Source organism: Nothoprocta perdicaria, unplaced genomic scaffold, assembly GCF_003342845.1.
Source record: "Nothoprocta perdicaria isolate Ctin4 unplaced genomic scaffold, notPer1 scaffold_24, whole genome shotgun sequence".
Lineage (NCBI taxonomy): Eukaryota > Metazoa > Chordata > Aves > Tinamiformes > Tinamidae > Nothoprocta > Nothoprocta perdicaria.
The window spans coordinates 2,875,843-2,888,047 of record NW_020455466.1 but is presented as its reverse complement, the minus strand read 5'-3'; the positions used below and the strand labels follow the sequence as shown (position 1 = coordinate 2,888,047).

Sequence of the window (12,205 nt, the reverse complement as noted above, 5' to 3'; positions counted from 1 at the left end):
TAGTGTCAACCAGGACTCCCAGGTCCCTCTCCGTGGAGGTGCTTTCCATCAGGTCAACCCCTAATCTGTACTGATGCCTGGGGTTATTCCTCCCCAGGTGCAGGACCCTGCACTTGTCCTTATTGAACCTAATGAGGTTCCTCTCTGCCCAACTCATCCAGGTCCCTCTGGATGACAGCACAGCCCTCCGGAGTGTCGGCCACTCCACCCAGCTTGGTGTCGTCTGCAAACTTGCTAAGGGTGCATTCCGTGCCCTCGTCCAGGTCATTGATAAACAAGTTGAACAGCACCGGGCCCAGCACTGACCCCTGGGGGACACCACTGGCCACAGGCCTCCAACTGGACTCGGCCCCATTTATCACCACCCTCTGRGCTCTGCCATCCAGCCAGCCCTCGATCCACTGCACCGTGCACTCGTCTAGTCCACTGTCCCGGAGCTTCCGTATGAGGATGTTATGGGAGACAGTGTCAAAAGCCTTGCTGAAGTCAAGGTAGACAGCATCTACGGCTCTCCCCTCGTCCAGCCAGCCTGTCATCCCCTCATAGAAGGCTATGAGGTTCGTCAGACATGACATGCTGGCAGAGTTCATGTAGTTTGGCAATTTCAGTTGCTAAATCCTTACTTGCTCATCAGAACTTGAACTTTTGAATAAGTTCTTCTTTACTGATTTCCTTCTGTTCTTGCAGTCTCCTTTCCAGACTTTCAGTCTCCTGTCTCTGATGCTTGAATTTAGATCTCAGGATCAAATTCTCATTTGTGAGATTAGAATACAGTTTAATCTTCTGCATTACCATAAGCTTCCTACATGTCTTCCTGTATATTACCTTCTGTCTTCTTGATCCCTCCAAGAGATAGAAGTAATGAAAATTCTTTCTCCCCGTTTGGCTACTTCTCAGCAGCAGTTATCATATTGTATATCTAAGGCATCTGGTACAATACGGCCTTTTCCATAGAGAACATTCTTACTTCTAGTCTATTATCATACGGAAAAAAATGCTATTAATACTCACCTAATCTTTTAACATATTTGCACTCTGTAAGATGATATTTACATACGTTTAGATCTAAATAAATAAATAAAACTGCTTCTAGCATAAGGCTTTTATATAGCACAAAATAACAAAAGTGCAGATCCAATGGACATCCCTGGAGAGATAGTGGTACAGTTTTCACTTCATATGTGTATTTTCTGTAAATGAGTATCTCCCTCTAGACTGCTCCTATTGTTGTAGAAAAGGTAGTTCTCTGCTGTGCAAAACATTTCCTACAGCTACAGACTGCAGATAAGCAAAAAAGTGTCTTTAAAGCATCTTTCTGTTTAGCAAGATGCAGATAGCTAGGAATAATAAAAAAAAATAGGAATAGAKCTACTCTGTTTCTACTAGTAGTTACTGAAAACCTGTCCATACAATGCTCCTTGGATAGCAGGGTACCAGCCTCACCTTTACAAGGCCAGCCAGGTTCTTTTCTACACTTTCTGGAGAACTATGAGAGATACGGGAGCATAAATGGGACTTGAGGAAACAGAATGTTCTTCAAATTCAGTGATATTCAGGTAAAATTTACTCTTAATATAGATCTAAAACTTCCACTGAAGGAGCTACCAACTCATGATTCTAAGCTAAACTATCTGCAGAATTACTCTAAAATACAAACTGGCAGTCAAAGAAATAATAATGCATTGGGGAAAAATACTTGTCTTGATTTTATCCAAGTGTTTCTTACATGCTGGAAATCAGCCCTGATTTTAAGGTAAGCAGAGCTTGCCAAAGAAAAGAATAATATTGGTGGGATTGTGTCTAATAAAGAATAAGAAAGGGTGGTCAGCCAGGAACACCTCAGTGAGGGGAAGAGATCTCCTTACAATGACAGCTCCTGTAGCACCTGCTGCTGTGGTGCCTTCCTCATTGACTTCCACATAGGTCTTGTGGACAACCTTTGACAGAAACAGAGTTTTTGAAAATGACATTGCAGAGAGATCAGCTTTTGATTCAAGGAAGACATCAGTCATCCCCATTGCCTGTAAGAACAAGTTGAGATCAAGACTGCCTTCAAGCTTGAATCGTGGGAGATACACCTCCACGGTTCCCTCAGACATGTATTCGGAAGAGGTCCACAGCACTAACTTCTCATGAGTCACTGACCTTTCGATCTAGAAGACAAAAAAAAAATCTTAAAATAGAGAACTTTGAAAAGCTAAGATCTATATTCAGCTTAATTGATCGGTTGTCTAACTAACTTTCATGCTGGTTCAACAGTAGTCCATGATACACCATCTTACCTGTTCCAGTCCGTTGGTAGATCCATCAGCCATGTCCTCTGGCAGCAGGATAAACATACTCATTGACTTCAGAACATAAGGGAGTTCAAGGATCTGAGCACCAATCTCTTCAATGTAACCTATTTTAAACTTGCCTTTCTGATACATCATCTGTACAGGTTTGCTCTCATTCTGTTTAAGAGAAAATGATATATTCAGCTTCATATTTAAAATTCAGATATAATATCAGTAGTCTGCAGTACTACCGCAGGGTTTGCAGTAGTAATTCTATTAGGCTAAACTTTATTTCTATTTTGTTAGGTTTTGTTTATTTTGTTACCTACCAATAACACACAAAACACCAGCTTTGCCATGCATAACTTAAAAGAGGATAATACTCTGATAAAATCCAATTTTCATGTAGCTAAATATCCACTGGAGTAGCTTAATAGTRTTGCGCTTCCATCAGGCTTGCCGTATTTGGAAGTCCATGTTCAAGTTCAAGCTAGCTTGTTTGGTCTTATATGAAGAAGAGATGGTTCTGAAAGAATCAAGATCATGAGCCCCAGTGTAGGGCCAAACTCAGTACTGCTTCCCTCTTACAGACTCTCACATAACTCTGTGGCTTCCTAGGTTATGACTCCATTTTTATAATTCTATATTGAAGAAGAGGATTTGGATTTCACYGAAGTCAGATCAGTCATTTGGCAGTGGTAGCCTACAAAAACACTGAAAAGCATATAGCTACTTAAGGAATATTAGATCATACTTTTTGGCAATAACATAGATATTGAGACTTGAAAATCTCTAACATAGATATTCAGACTTGACAATCTCCTTTGCTTTCAGTAAGRCAGTGATTCAGTGTTTTCTAACAACCAAACAAGGGATTGTTGTCAGTTGTAATACGAAGCAAGGGAGACTCCTGTAATCAAACAAACTTGATTCTTTCCCCATTGAAGGGAATGGCAATACAAATGGTAGAATGACTATGCCACCACACAGTTGTTCCCTCAGGCACACAAATCAAGAAATCAGTAAAGATCTTGGTCTCTTAGGCTCTCCTCTTCCCCTCTATACTGCCTCTTACTTTCAAGCAATCTCCATCACTGAAGCTACTGGATATGAACATTACCACTGAAAAGGAGATGATCCTGGGATGYTATACAGGTCACTCATTAAAGTCACTTCATTAAAGATGAAGCAAAATTATCATGCTATTCATGAGATCCAAACTTTCCAGTAGTTTTATGGAGACCTGTCACAGATATTTGGTTGTTGGAAATAGAGCAACTGACTTCTGAAAAAAAGCTGCTTTTCTGTTTTTTCACACACGTCTTCAGATTAGGCCATGAGATTAGACCATTGAATTAGGTTCCTTAGGTCTCCTATGTTTGGTACTACTTCAACGTATTTTAAAATGTAGCTGTTTACAAGTTTCTCCTGAATCTTCCTCTTTGTTCCCCGAAGATAAAGCATTGTTGCCATTGGTGAGCACCCCTCCTTACAGGACTAGACTYCGGCCTATAACAATAGCAGCTTCATAGATACCATTTCAATGCACAGCCTTACTGTATTTTCAGGAGAGTATATGAATTCCCTTTCAGTTTTCTTTTCTTGCTATCATTTATCAAATAGACTGTTTTGACAGGAAAAGAGTATAATCATAGTTATTTTTTAGACATGTTCTTGTGTTCTTGCTCTTCTTATCTTGTCCTTTTTGTGATGAGATTATTTAAGGCTGTTGAAAGGTTCAAGTTTCATTTTAAAGTCAACTAACTTCTAAAAGAGAGAAAGAAGGTTTTTTGTAGATGACATATTTTCTGAGAATTTTTCCTGGTACTGATTAGCACTTRAAGAAGAATATGCAGCTTCTCTCTATCTCAGCAATAGTTCTATCACTGAACTACAGACTTTTTTTTCAATATTATTACAAAGATGTATTCAAAGCCACAAATATAATTAATAAATGTGATTACTTTTTACCAATCTCTTAACAAGGCAATGCAACACAATAGCTAGAAATATGTATTTTATGGCCTTTTTCTTCTTTTAATAAAGGAAGTGTTGCACTTCCAAACAGGTTGCTGCTTTTTAAGAGTTAAACACTTAAAAGGAACTTTTCCCCACACGAAGCTCTGCATATTAATATCAGATCAAATTTACAGCATTTTATTTTCTTTTGCTGTGGATGAGAACTAGTAGAATATTTGTAGAACACAGAGAAATAAAACAAAACTGAATTAAACGAAGGCAAATGTTCCTGATTGTCTTTTTGGTAAAATGTATTAGCCTTCAATAACACATACAACACTTGGGTAAAAGTGATTATTACAGTTTTAAATTTGAATCACATTGACAGCAATGTGATTCAATGTGAGCTTGGTGAAACAATTAAAGTGATATCTTTATGGTAAAAAACCCTTATATATATATATATATATTTAAAACAAACTTTCAGTCTTTCAAATGCTATWAATAAACTAAAATACTCCAAGACTATACTTTAACACCAATGTGTCATCAAAGTCATGAAAGCAAAACTCTGAGTTGTTGAAAATTATGTCTTGTCCATTTTTTTTTAGTAAAGAGTATGCTTTTCTGTGAAAACCTTTTAACTTTATCCAGTCAAAGTGACAGGACAACTTAACTTCCCAGTGCATCCACAGCATATTCACCAGACAGGTGAAATCCCTGGATATTGTGTCTCTGTTTTATGCTTGCTGCAATATTCACAGTATGCAGAATAAATAATGTTAAGATTTATAGATTCAGATGTACCTGATTGAGTCTAAAGTCTCTCTCCATTGTATTTTTTTCCTCAAACTTGTGTTCCCAGGATGCTTTGAAGTAGATCACATTGACCAGCACCAGCACCGCATGTGAATCGATCACACCATGAGCAAAGAGTTCCTTGATTTTGCCTAAAAGAAAATTTCAGAAAACACAAATATATGTAAGCTGTTCTTAAGACTCAGCACTGAGTTTAAATTGTCTGTCTTCGAATCTAGTTTGGTGGAAACTTAGAAATCCAGTTCTCTGCTTATCCCAGGGACAGGGACAATAATTTATTCCAAGCACAGGGACAATCAGATGGTAAAGTCCCCAGACTGGCAGCAACCTGTTTTAGAGGGGAAGGTGGTGTTGCTGAGCATTATGATTCCTATGATGATATATGCTGGGTGACATTCTCCACTATGGAACACTGATAACTACATCCCTCTGTTCACATGAGGGCATCTTCCAGTTTACTCTGAACATAGGGCTCTATGGAGGTTTTGGGCTTCATCGTGGAGACTAAGATAMCACATCCACAGGCCTTGTGCATGTGGTGCTCAGAGCAGTGATTGCTCCTGTGMAGTGGGGCTCCTGAATCCTGGGCAYTCAACCAGGATACACCTGGGTTTAGCTCTTCTTTCCCATGCCAGGCACAGGCTGCTCTGTTAGTGCAAGCATAGATTTGGTGAGGCCATGGGCTATTTAGAAATTACAGAAGGCTGAAAATCTCTTTATCTATCCCCAAGTAACTTCCATTTTATGTTCAAGTAGAAGATTTTGAAAAATATCTTTCAACTGGTGCCTCACCTTTGGCAAAACTAAAGGAAAGTGTAATATATCATGTTTGATCTAACCAGCAAGAGCCTATGCCCCCTACCAGCTTGTTAAAGGGAGGAACTGGTTATGTGTTATTTGTGATTGTCTTACTAGCTACCACATCCATCATCCCTGTAGATATCGCTCTACATATAACCAAGTTCTTGGTCATCTCTCCTCCCTCAGAGACTTTTCCCAGTGTGACAATGATGCTCACAGCTTCCATCCTTTGGTGTCCTGTAGTCCTCTGGTATTAGAGGAGGCAGTGGGTATTTGCAGAAGCAAATCAGGACATGTGAGACTCTGTTCAGGTCCTACAGATATTTTTGCAAGTATCATGCYGGACATACAAGTGGGAATATTGGTGTACTTGACAGCAAATATACCTTTAACACAGAAGTAGTTTAGCTGATAACTAGCTGATAACTAGTCGAATATTTCAATTATGGATTGGAAAATAAAGGATGCAAGACTGAATGCTCAGAAAATGGAACAAATCTTTGGTTTTCATACCCTAGAATTTGTTTTGTTGAAGCAATGGGAGAAGGTAATGATAGTCTGGCCATAGTTTTTTTGTTTTTGTTTTTTTTTACCTTGTGTCTCACTTTCAACCCAGGAATTAATTTTTTCTSTGGCTGTTTCAAGAGCATTTTGAAAGTCCACTCTTTGCAGTATTGCTCCATACAGTTCTTTAGCACACATTAAATATTGCTGCAAAGTAAAATAAAGATTATGAGTCTATTCTTCAAAACATTCAGAACTATTTTGGAAATGATGAGGGTCTTATTCACTTCTTACAGTAGAATTTGGCATTGGAAGCATCAACATCACGAGTTTATTCTGTTTAAATAAGAGCTAATTACTGCATCGGCCAGGAAAAAAATGTAAATAAAAAGAAATCAATGAGATAGAGTCTGTGGAGAACTGCATATCTGATTCCAGATAAAAATTTTAAAAAGTAGAAAAGATGCMAGTATTGTTAAGTATCCATATCATTCAACAGAAATAACTGACAGCATAGTGTAAGTGTGACTGGCATGATTCCATGCTATTAGAGTTTAAAGACACCTTTTGCATTTGGTAAAACAGAAGAAAGAAGTTCAGCCCAGAAGACCTGCAYGGGTAGCTGTGCAATAACTCACATGCTAACCCCCCTTCCACTGCCCCCACCACTTACACGCTCACAAGTAGATCATAGGCAGCCTGAGTCAGCCAGATTTGACTGCAGTCACATTGCAACCAGAAAAAAAAATAGATAAATAAAAAAGAGGGAAAAGCCTCCTGTTTTTGCTCTATAACCATTGGCCTCCACAATGGTTTATTTTTAAATGAGTGAATCAAAAGCTTATATGCTTGTCTCCGTTCTCACCAGCCCCAGGAGACAGGACTACAAGAAAGAAGCACCAAGCTGTCCAAAACATGCATGAGGGGAGGAACAGTTAGGATTGCCACCACGGGAGATGTTGAGATTACAGTCACCAGTTGATGACAGATGTTGAGATGACAGTTACCAGTTACAACAAACTTACCTGCTGGAGTTCAAATTCCCGTTGCACAAACAGATTGTTGGCCAGGTTCAAAATGTATCTTTTGTCAAGGTTTTGTAGTTGTAGAAGCAGTTCATGGAAATCTTGATGGTGAGTTCCCCCATCCATGCTACACTATGAATATTATAAGCAGAAAAATTATAAACATCTTCCAATATAGCTTTGGCTGTTAGTTTGCATCCTGGCTAAATTGCACTTATTGGTCTTCAAATCCAGCTAATCTGAGTTTTGTAGCCTGATCCTCCTTGGGACAATGGCAAAGTCTTTCCCAAAAGTTAATACCAAAGGTTCTCATGCCTTACACCAGGCATTTCCCGATGGATTATAGACAGACTCTGTGTGTGAGCATGACTCCCTCCAGCGGCAGACTCCAGGGCTATATAACCCCGGTTGTAACCGGTTATAACCTTGCAGGGGAGAAAAGACCCCTGTACTACCCACTGCAAGCACATACTGTTGAGAAGTAAGGCTGCGTTTCCTCTCCTTCTTCCACTTCGGTTTCTGGGGCAGTGCTCTCAGGAGTGCATGCAAGGCTAGTTCTTCCCGTATCTTCCCTCAAGTGAAGCACCTGCAGTTGAAGATGTCTGATTATGGCACTTGTAAGGGAGATTAAAGACTTTACCTTGCTTAGAAAATTTGTTATACTGTCCTGGAAAATGGCCAAGATCTTTAAAAGACTTCTTCTTTCTTTTTTTTTTTTTTCAACCTTAGCTAAACTGAAAAGTCAGTCTTGAAACTACAAATATAATCATATATTCATATACTCATATATTCATGCATTCATATTCAAATTAACATTTATACATTTGGGAAACAAGAAGATTTATTTAGGTTTATTTAGGATTAATTTCCTCAAATTCCTCAAACCTCCTTAGGTTTATTTCCTCAAAACCCTGGTCTCCACTAACTAAAAAATGTTTATATTTGATTTGTATTTTCATTGTTACAGTCACCCTAAATTTCAAAAAGAAAAACTGAAACAGGCAAAGGGAATTAGATGTTTTGCTTTGGAAACATGAATATTGGCGCTTGGCAATAATTCCTAATCTTTGTCTCAGACCCGGAAATGGATCAAAACCACAATACTTTTAACAGAAACCAATCCTTGCTTCCAAAGGGAAAACACTGCTGAATACTTTCCAGCAGCTTCCATAACATTTTTAAAGCTTACAAAGTGCTAGTGTTTTTCTTGGCAAGATCAGATTCCCATAACCTTCCCAGACTATGGAATCTTATAAGGAAGTCATGGCTGAAGGTAACTCAGCAGTCAGGCTGTTCGTGGGTCAATGCCAAGATATGAAGCAATGAAGAGCTACCAGCACTTATGGAGCAAACCTCACTGTGAGTGAATCTCCACGTGTGAGCACTCGTGATCTTCAGTGACAGTGAAGGTCTCAAGTACCTTAATGTTGTTGGTCTTTTACTGTACATAGGAATATAAAAAATAGATCACAGAAAACACCAGCCTGTAACATAGGCCTGGTGTTCAGAGGGGTGGCTTTTTAGGGTCTCCAGGAGCTCTGCCTCAGAGACCTTTTGACATTTGAGTGTTGTAAGATCATAAATGATCTAACTCTTCCTGCCATCTAGATGCAATCATTTCAGGTTTCTGCATTTCTCCCCATAACATACCCTCACTTTCAGGGTTTCTATTGCGACTAGAAGAGAAAAACCTGACTTTCATTTTGAAACAAAGTCTGATATTCTGGCAGCAGGCAATGGGAATGCCAGAGTGCCCTGCGTATCACCTACYGTCACTGAGCTCTTGCTCCGCGTTCATGAGTCTGAGGGCTTGTAGGGCCAGAAGATGGCAAGGATGGTAATGCAGCAAGGCAAGCTTTAAAATCATTTCTTGTTTTTGTATCAAAATCTGTTTCCTGAGAATACGGCACCCTTATTGTGCTATGATGTTCAGCCCTTGCCTTATGGGAACAGCAAGATATGTGGAGCCATCTCTATGTTTCATTAATACTTACTTTTTCTATCTGAGCAGCACTGCTGTGCTTTGCACCGAGCTCAACCAGGGCCAGGGCAAGAGAGATGCTCATTGGAGAGAAGACAATATTTGTGCCCTCTGCATTTCTGTTGCACTCTTTGTAAAGGTCCAGGCAAAATTCAGTAATCGGTCTAGAAATGGAGGCCATTGTAAAGACAGCAGCTAACTGGAATCAAAAAAAAAAGGGACAAATCAAAGAAGTAATKGAGCTCATTGCTTAGAAAGGTCACACTGAGATTGTCCCACAATTGGTTGATAATGTGCAAAAATTTGATAAATTCTGTGAGGTTAAAGCAGCTAACCTTGTGCATACGTTTGTTGTTTTATGCTTCATGGCAGGAACAAGGACACAGGGTGTGGAAAAGGAAGCCACACTCACACCAGATTTTGAATTCCTCAGAAAGAAGCATTTTTTCTCTTACTTCATAGTTATTCTGTATGAGATAACTCACAGTATTGATATCAGATAACTGTGGGTTAACATTTTCCTCTCCAGACTGTATTGGGACATAGTGATTTGAAATCCACGGTTATACCATGTCTTTCTTCTTGTAATAGTATATGATTAGTCTCAGAGTAACAAATAACACAGACTTGCAATGATGTCTGTTAGCCAGAGCTCTGATTCAAGTTATTCAGAACGATAGATTCATGAAAAATAACATCACTATCAGTTAAATGCTTTGGATATATGGAGTCTGTACTACAAATGGAAACATGAACGGGAGGAACTTTTCCTCACCTGTCTTCCTGGAGCCACAGATTCAGGGATGATAATAACACTGTGTTTTCTAGCAAAGCACAGCCCTGAAAATAAGAATGTAGGTACCTAGTTAGTGAGAAGAGAGAAAAATCTGTATGACTCTTTTTTTCCCATGCCAGACATATCGCAGTCTGATATCTTTTACATGGATCATTTATGGTTAAATCCATGCTGTGAAAGATCATTTCAGTACTTGCAAGTAGGAAACCATTCCAAAAGCTTTGGAAAATCTTTAGTTTTCCTTTGGGGGAGGATAAAGCTGTTATATGGATACCACTGGAAACATGTGACCTTTTTGCAGATTTCAGATAAGATAAGACAAGTCAAGCCAAGACAAGACAGAATCACTCAGTTACAGAATGGTTAAGATTGGAAGGGACCCCTAGAGATCCTCTAGTCCAAACCTTCCTGCTCCAGCAGGGACACCCAGAGCAYRGGGCGGAGGGTCACATCCAGGCAGGTTTTGAAGACCTCCTGAGAAGGAGACTCCACAACATCCCTGGGCAGCCTGTTCCAGGGCTCTGGCACCCTCACAGTGAAGAAGCCCTTCCTCACAGGGAGATGGAACATCCTGTGTTTCAGCTTGTACCCATTACCCCTTGTCCTCTCACTGGCCACGACTGGCCACCACTTCCTCCCTACATTCTCCCCTCAGATACTTATACATATTGATCAGATCCCCTCTTAGTCTTCTCTTTTCCAGGCTAAACAGGCCTAGCTTGCTTAGTCTTTCCTCATATGAGAGATGCTGCAGTCATCATCAGTGGAGAGCAACAATCATCTTTGTAGCTCTCCACTGGACCCTCTCTAGAAGCTCCACATCCCTCTTGTCCTGGAGAGCCCAGAACTGCACACAATATTCCAGGTGCGACCTTACCGGAGCTGGGGAGAGGGGCAGGATCCCCTCCCTTGACCTGCTGGCAACTCTTCACTTTATACAAGCCAGGATCCCATTGGCCTCCTTAGAAAGGAAAGGCGAAAGCAAAAGGCAGGGCGAAAGGCAAGGCAAGGCAACGGGAAAAAGCATGATTTTGCCTGCTTCCAAACAGGCATCCAGACAAAGAGCTGTGTGCTCTTTGTCTTTTCCACCTGTGTGCTGGAATGATAATTTATTTAGGAGTAAATAAACAGCCATAGTATGGAGAGAAAGCCCTTTCAGGAGGGGTCTAGAGCTGCCTGAGGAGCTGGAGACTCTCTTGGGAAGGAGGTCACCTATTGTTGGCAGCCACTGTCCCCTTCCAGGCAATGCTCCCTACTGCTCAGCTGAGGCCGTGGATCTATGACAGTCATGGAGTCCTGCCCTCATATGTGTACCTTTACTTCACAGATTTTTCTTTACTCCAAGGTCTACTCAAAATGGCCCCTGTCTTCCTCGAAGATGAAGAGCACATGCTGCCTCTCACTCAGCCATGAGCCAGACATGAACTTTGCATTTGCAACTGGGGCACAGGCGCCAGAAGAAGTTATTGAAGCTTAACCAGTTACTGTGGCTCAGCTGAGACGCAGCAACGAGCTGTGCAAACCATCTAGGCCGCCAGCAAGTGCCGGATAATGGAAATGAACTCAGCCTTCAAGAAAATAGACTTCGGCTAAGTCAGATTACCCTACTGGCTTAGGAGATCTCAAAAGTCAAGTGTCTGAATATATGAAAGGGCCACGTGTGGTAAGTGCAGTTTCCTTGTCATTTGACTGGTTGAAGGGCACAGTAATAATTGCTGCTCGATCATCTTTCTAGCTGATCATCTGTGGAAAAAACCTGTGATGTTGAAATCAGAAGTGCRTATTTGTTTCATACCAAGACATCTGTTTTACTCTGAAGTCTAGAAAAACTTCACATGAAAACCTAATATAAATGAACAAAACAAAGGATATGCACTCAACGGGTAATTTGAACAAACAAATTAAAGATGAGTTATATCTCATTAAGTCTGAAAACACTTGTTCTAGAATAATAGACCTGTTGTTCATGTCTCTGTATGAAATGCTATTTTCATTTTCCTTTTATTAACGCAATCATCTTACCACAAGAAAAACACATTGCACA

The 12,205-nt window shown here is 40.2% G+C and overlaps 1 protein-coding gene across 1 annotated transcript; it reads right to left on the bottom strand.

Annotated features, from left to right (window-relative positions):
• Positions 1-1,748: 1,748 nt before the first annotated feature.
• On the bottom strand, positions 1,749-10,148 carry LOC112947600 (serpin B12-like). The gene is made up of 8 exons (XM_026039722.1): positions 10,141-10,148; positions 9,379-9,564; positions 7,857-7,970; positions 7,385-7,516; positions 6,449-6,566; positions 5,043-5,185; positions 2,283-2,453; positions 1,749-2,153 (listed from the first exon to the last, which is right to left on the bottom strand). Exons 2-8 carry the CDS (start codon positions 9,544-9,546, stop codon positions 1,749-1,751), a joined length of 1,251 nt encoding a protein of 416 aa, XP_025895507.1. The 5' UTR covers positions 9,547-9,564; positions 10,141-10,148.
• Between the last annotated feature and the right edge of the window lie 2,057 nt (positions 10,149-12,205).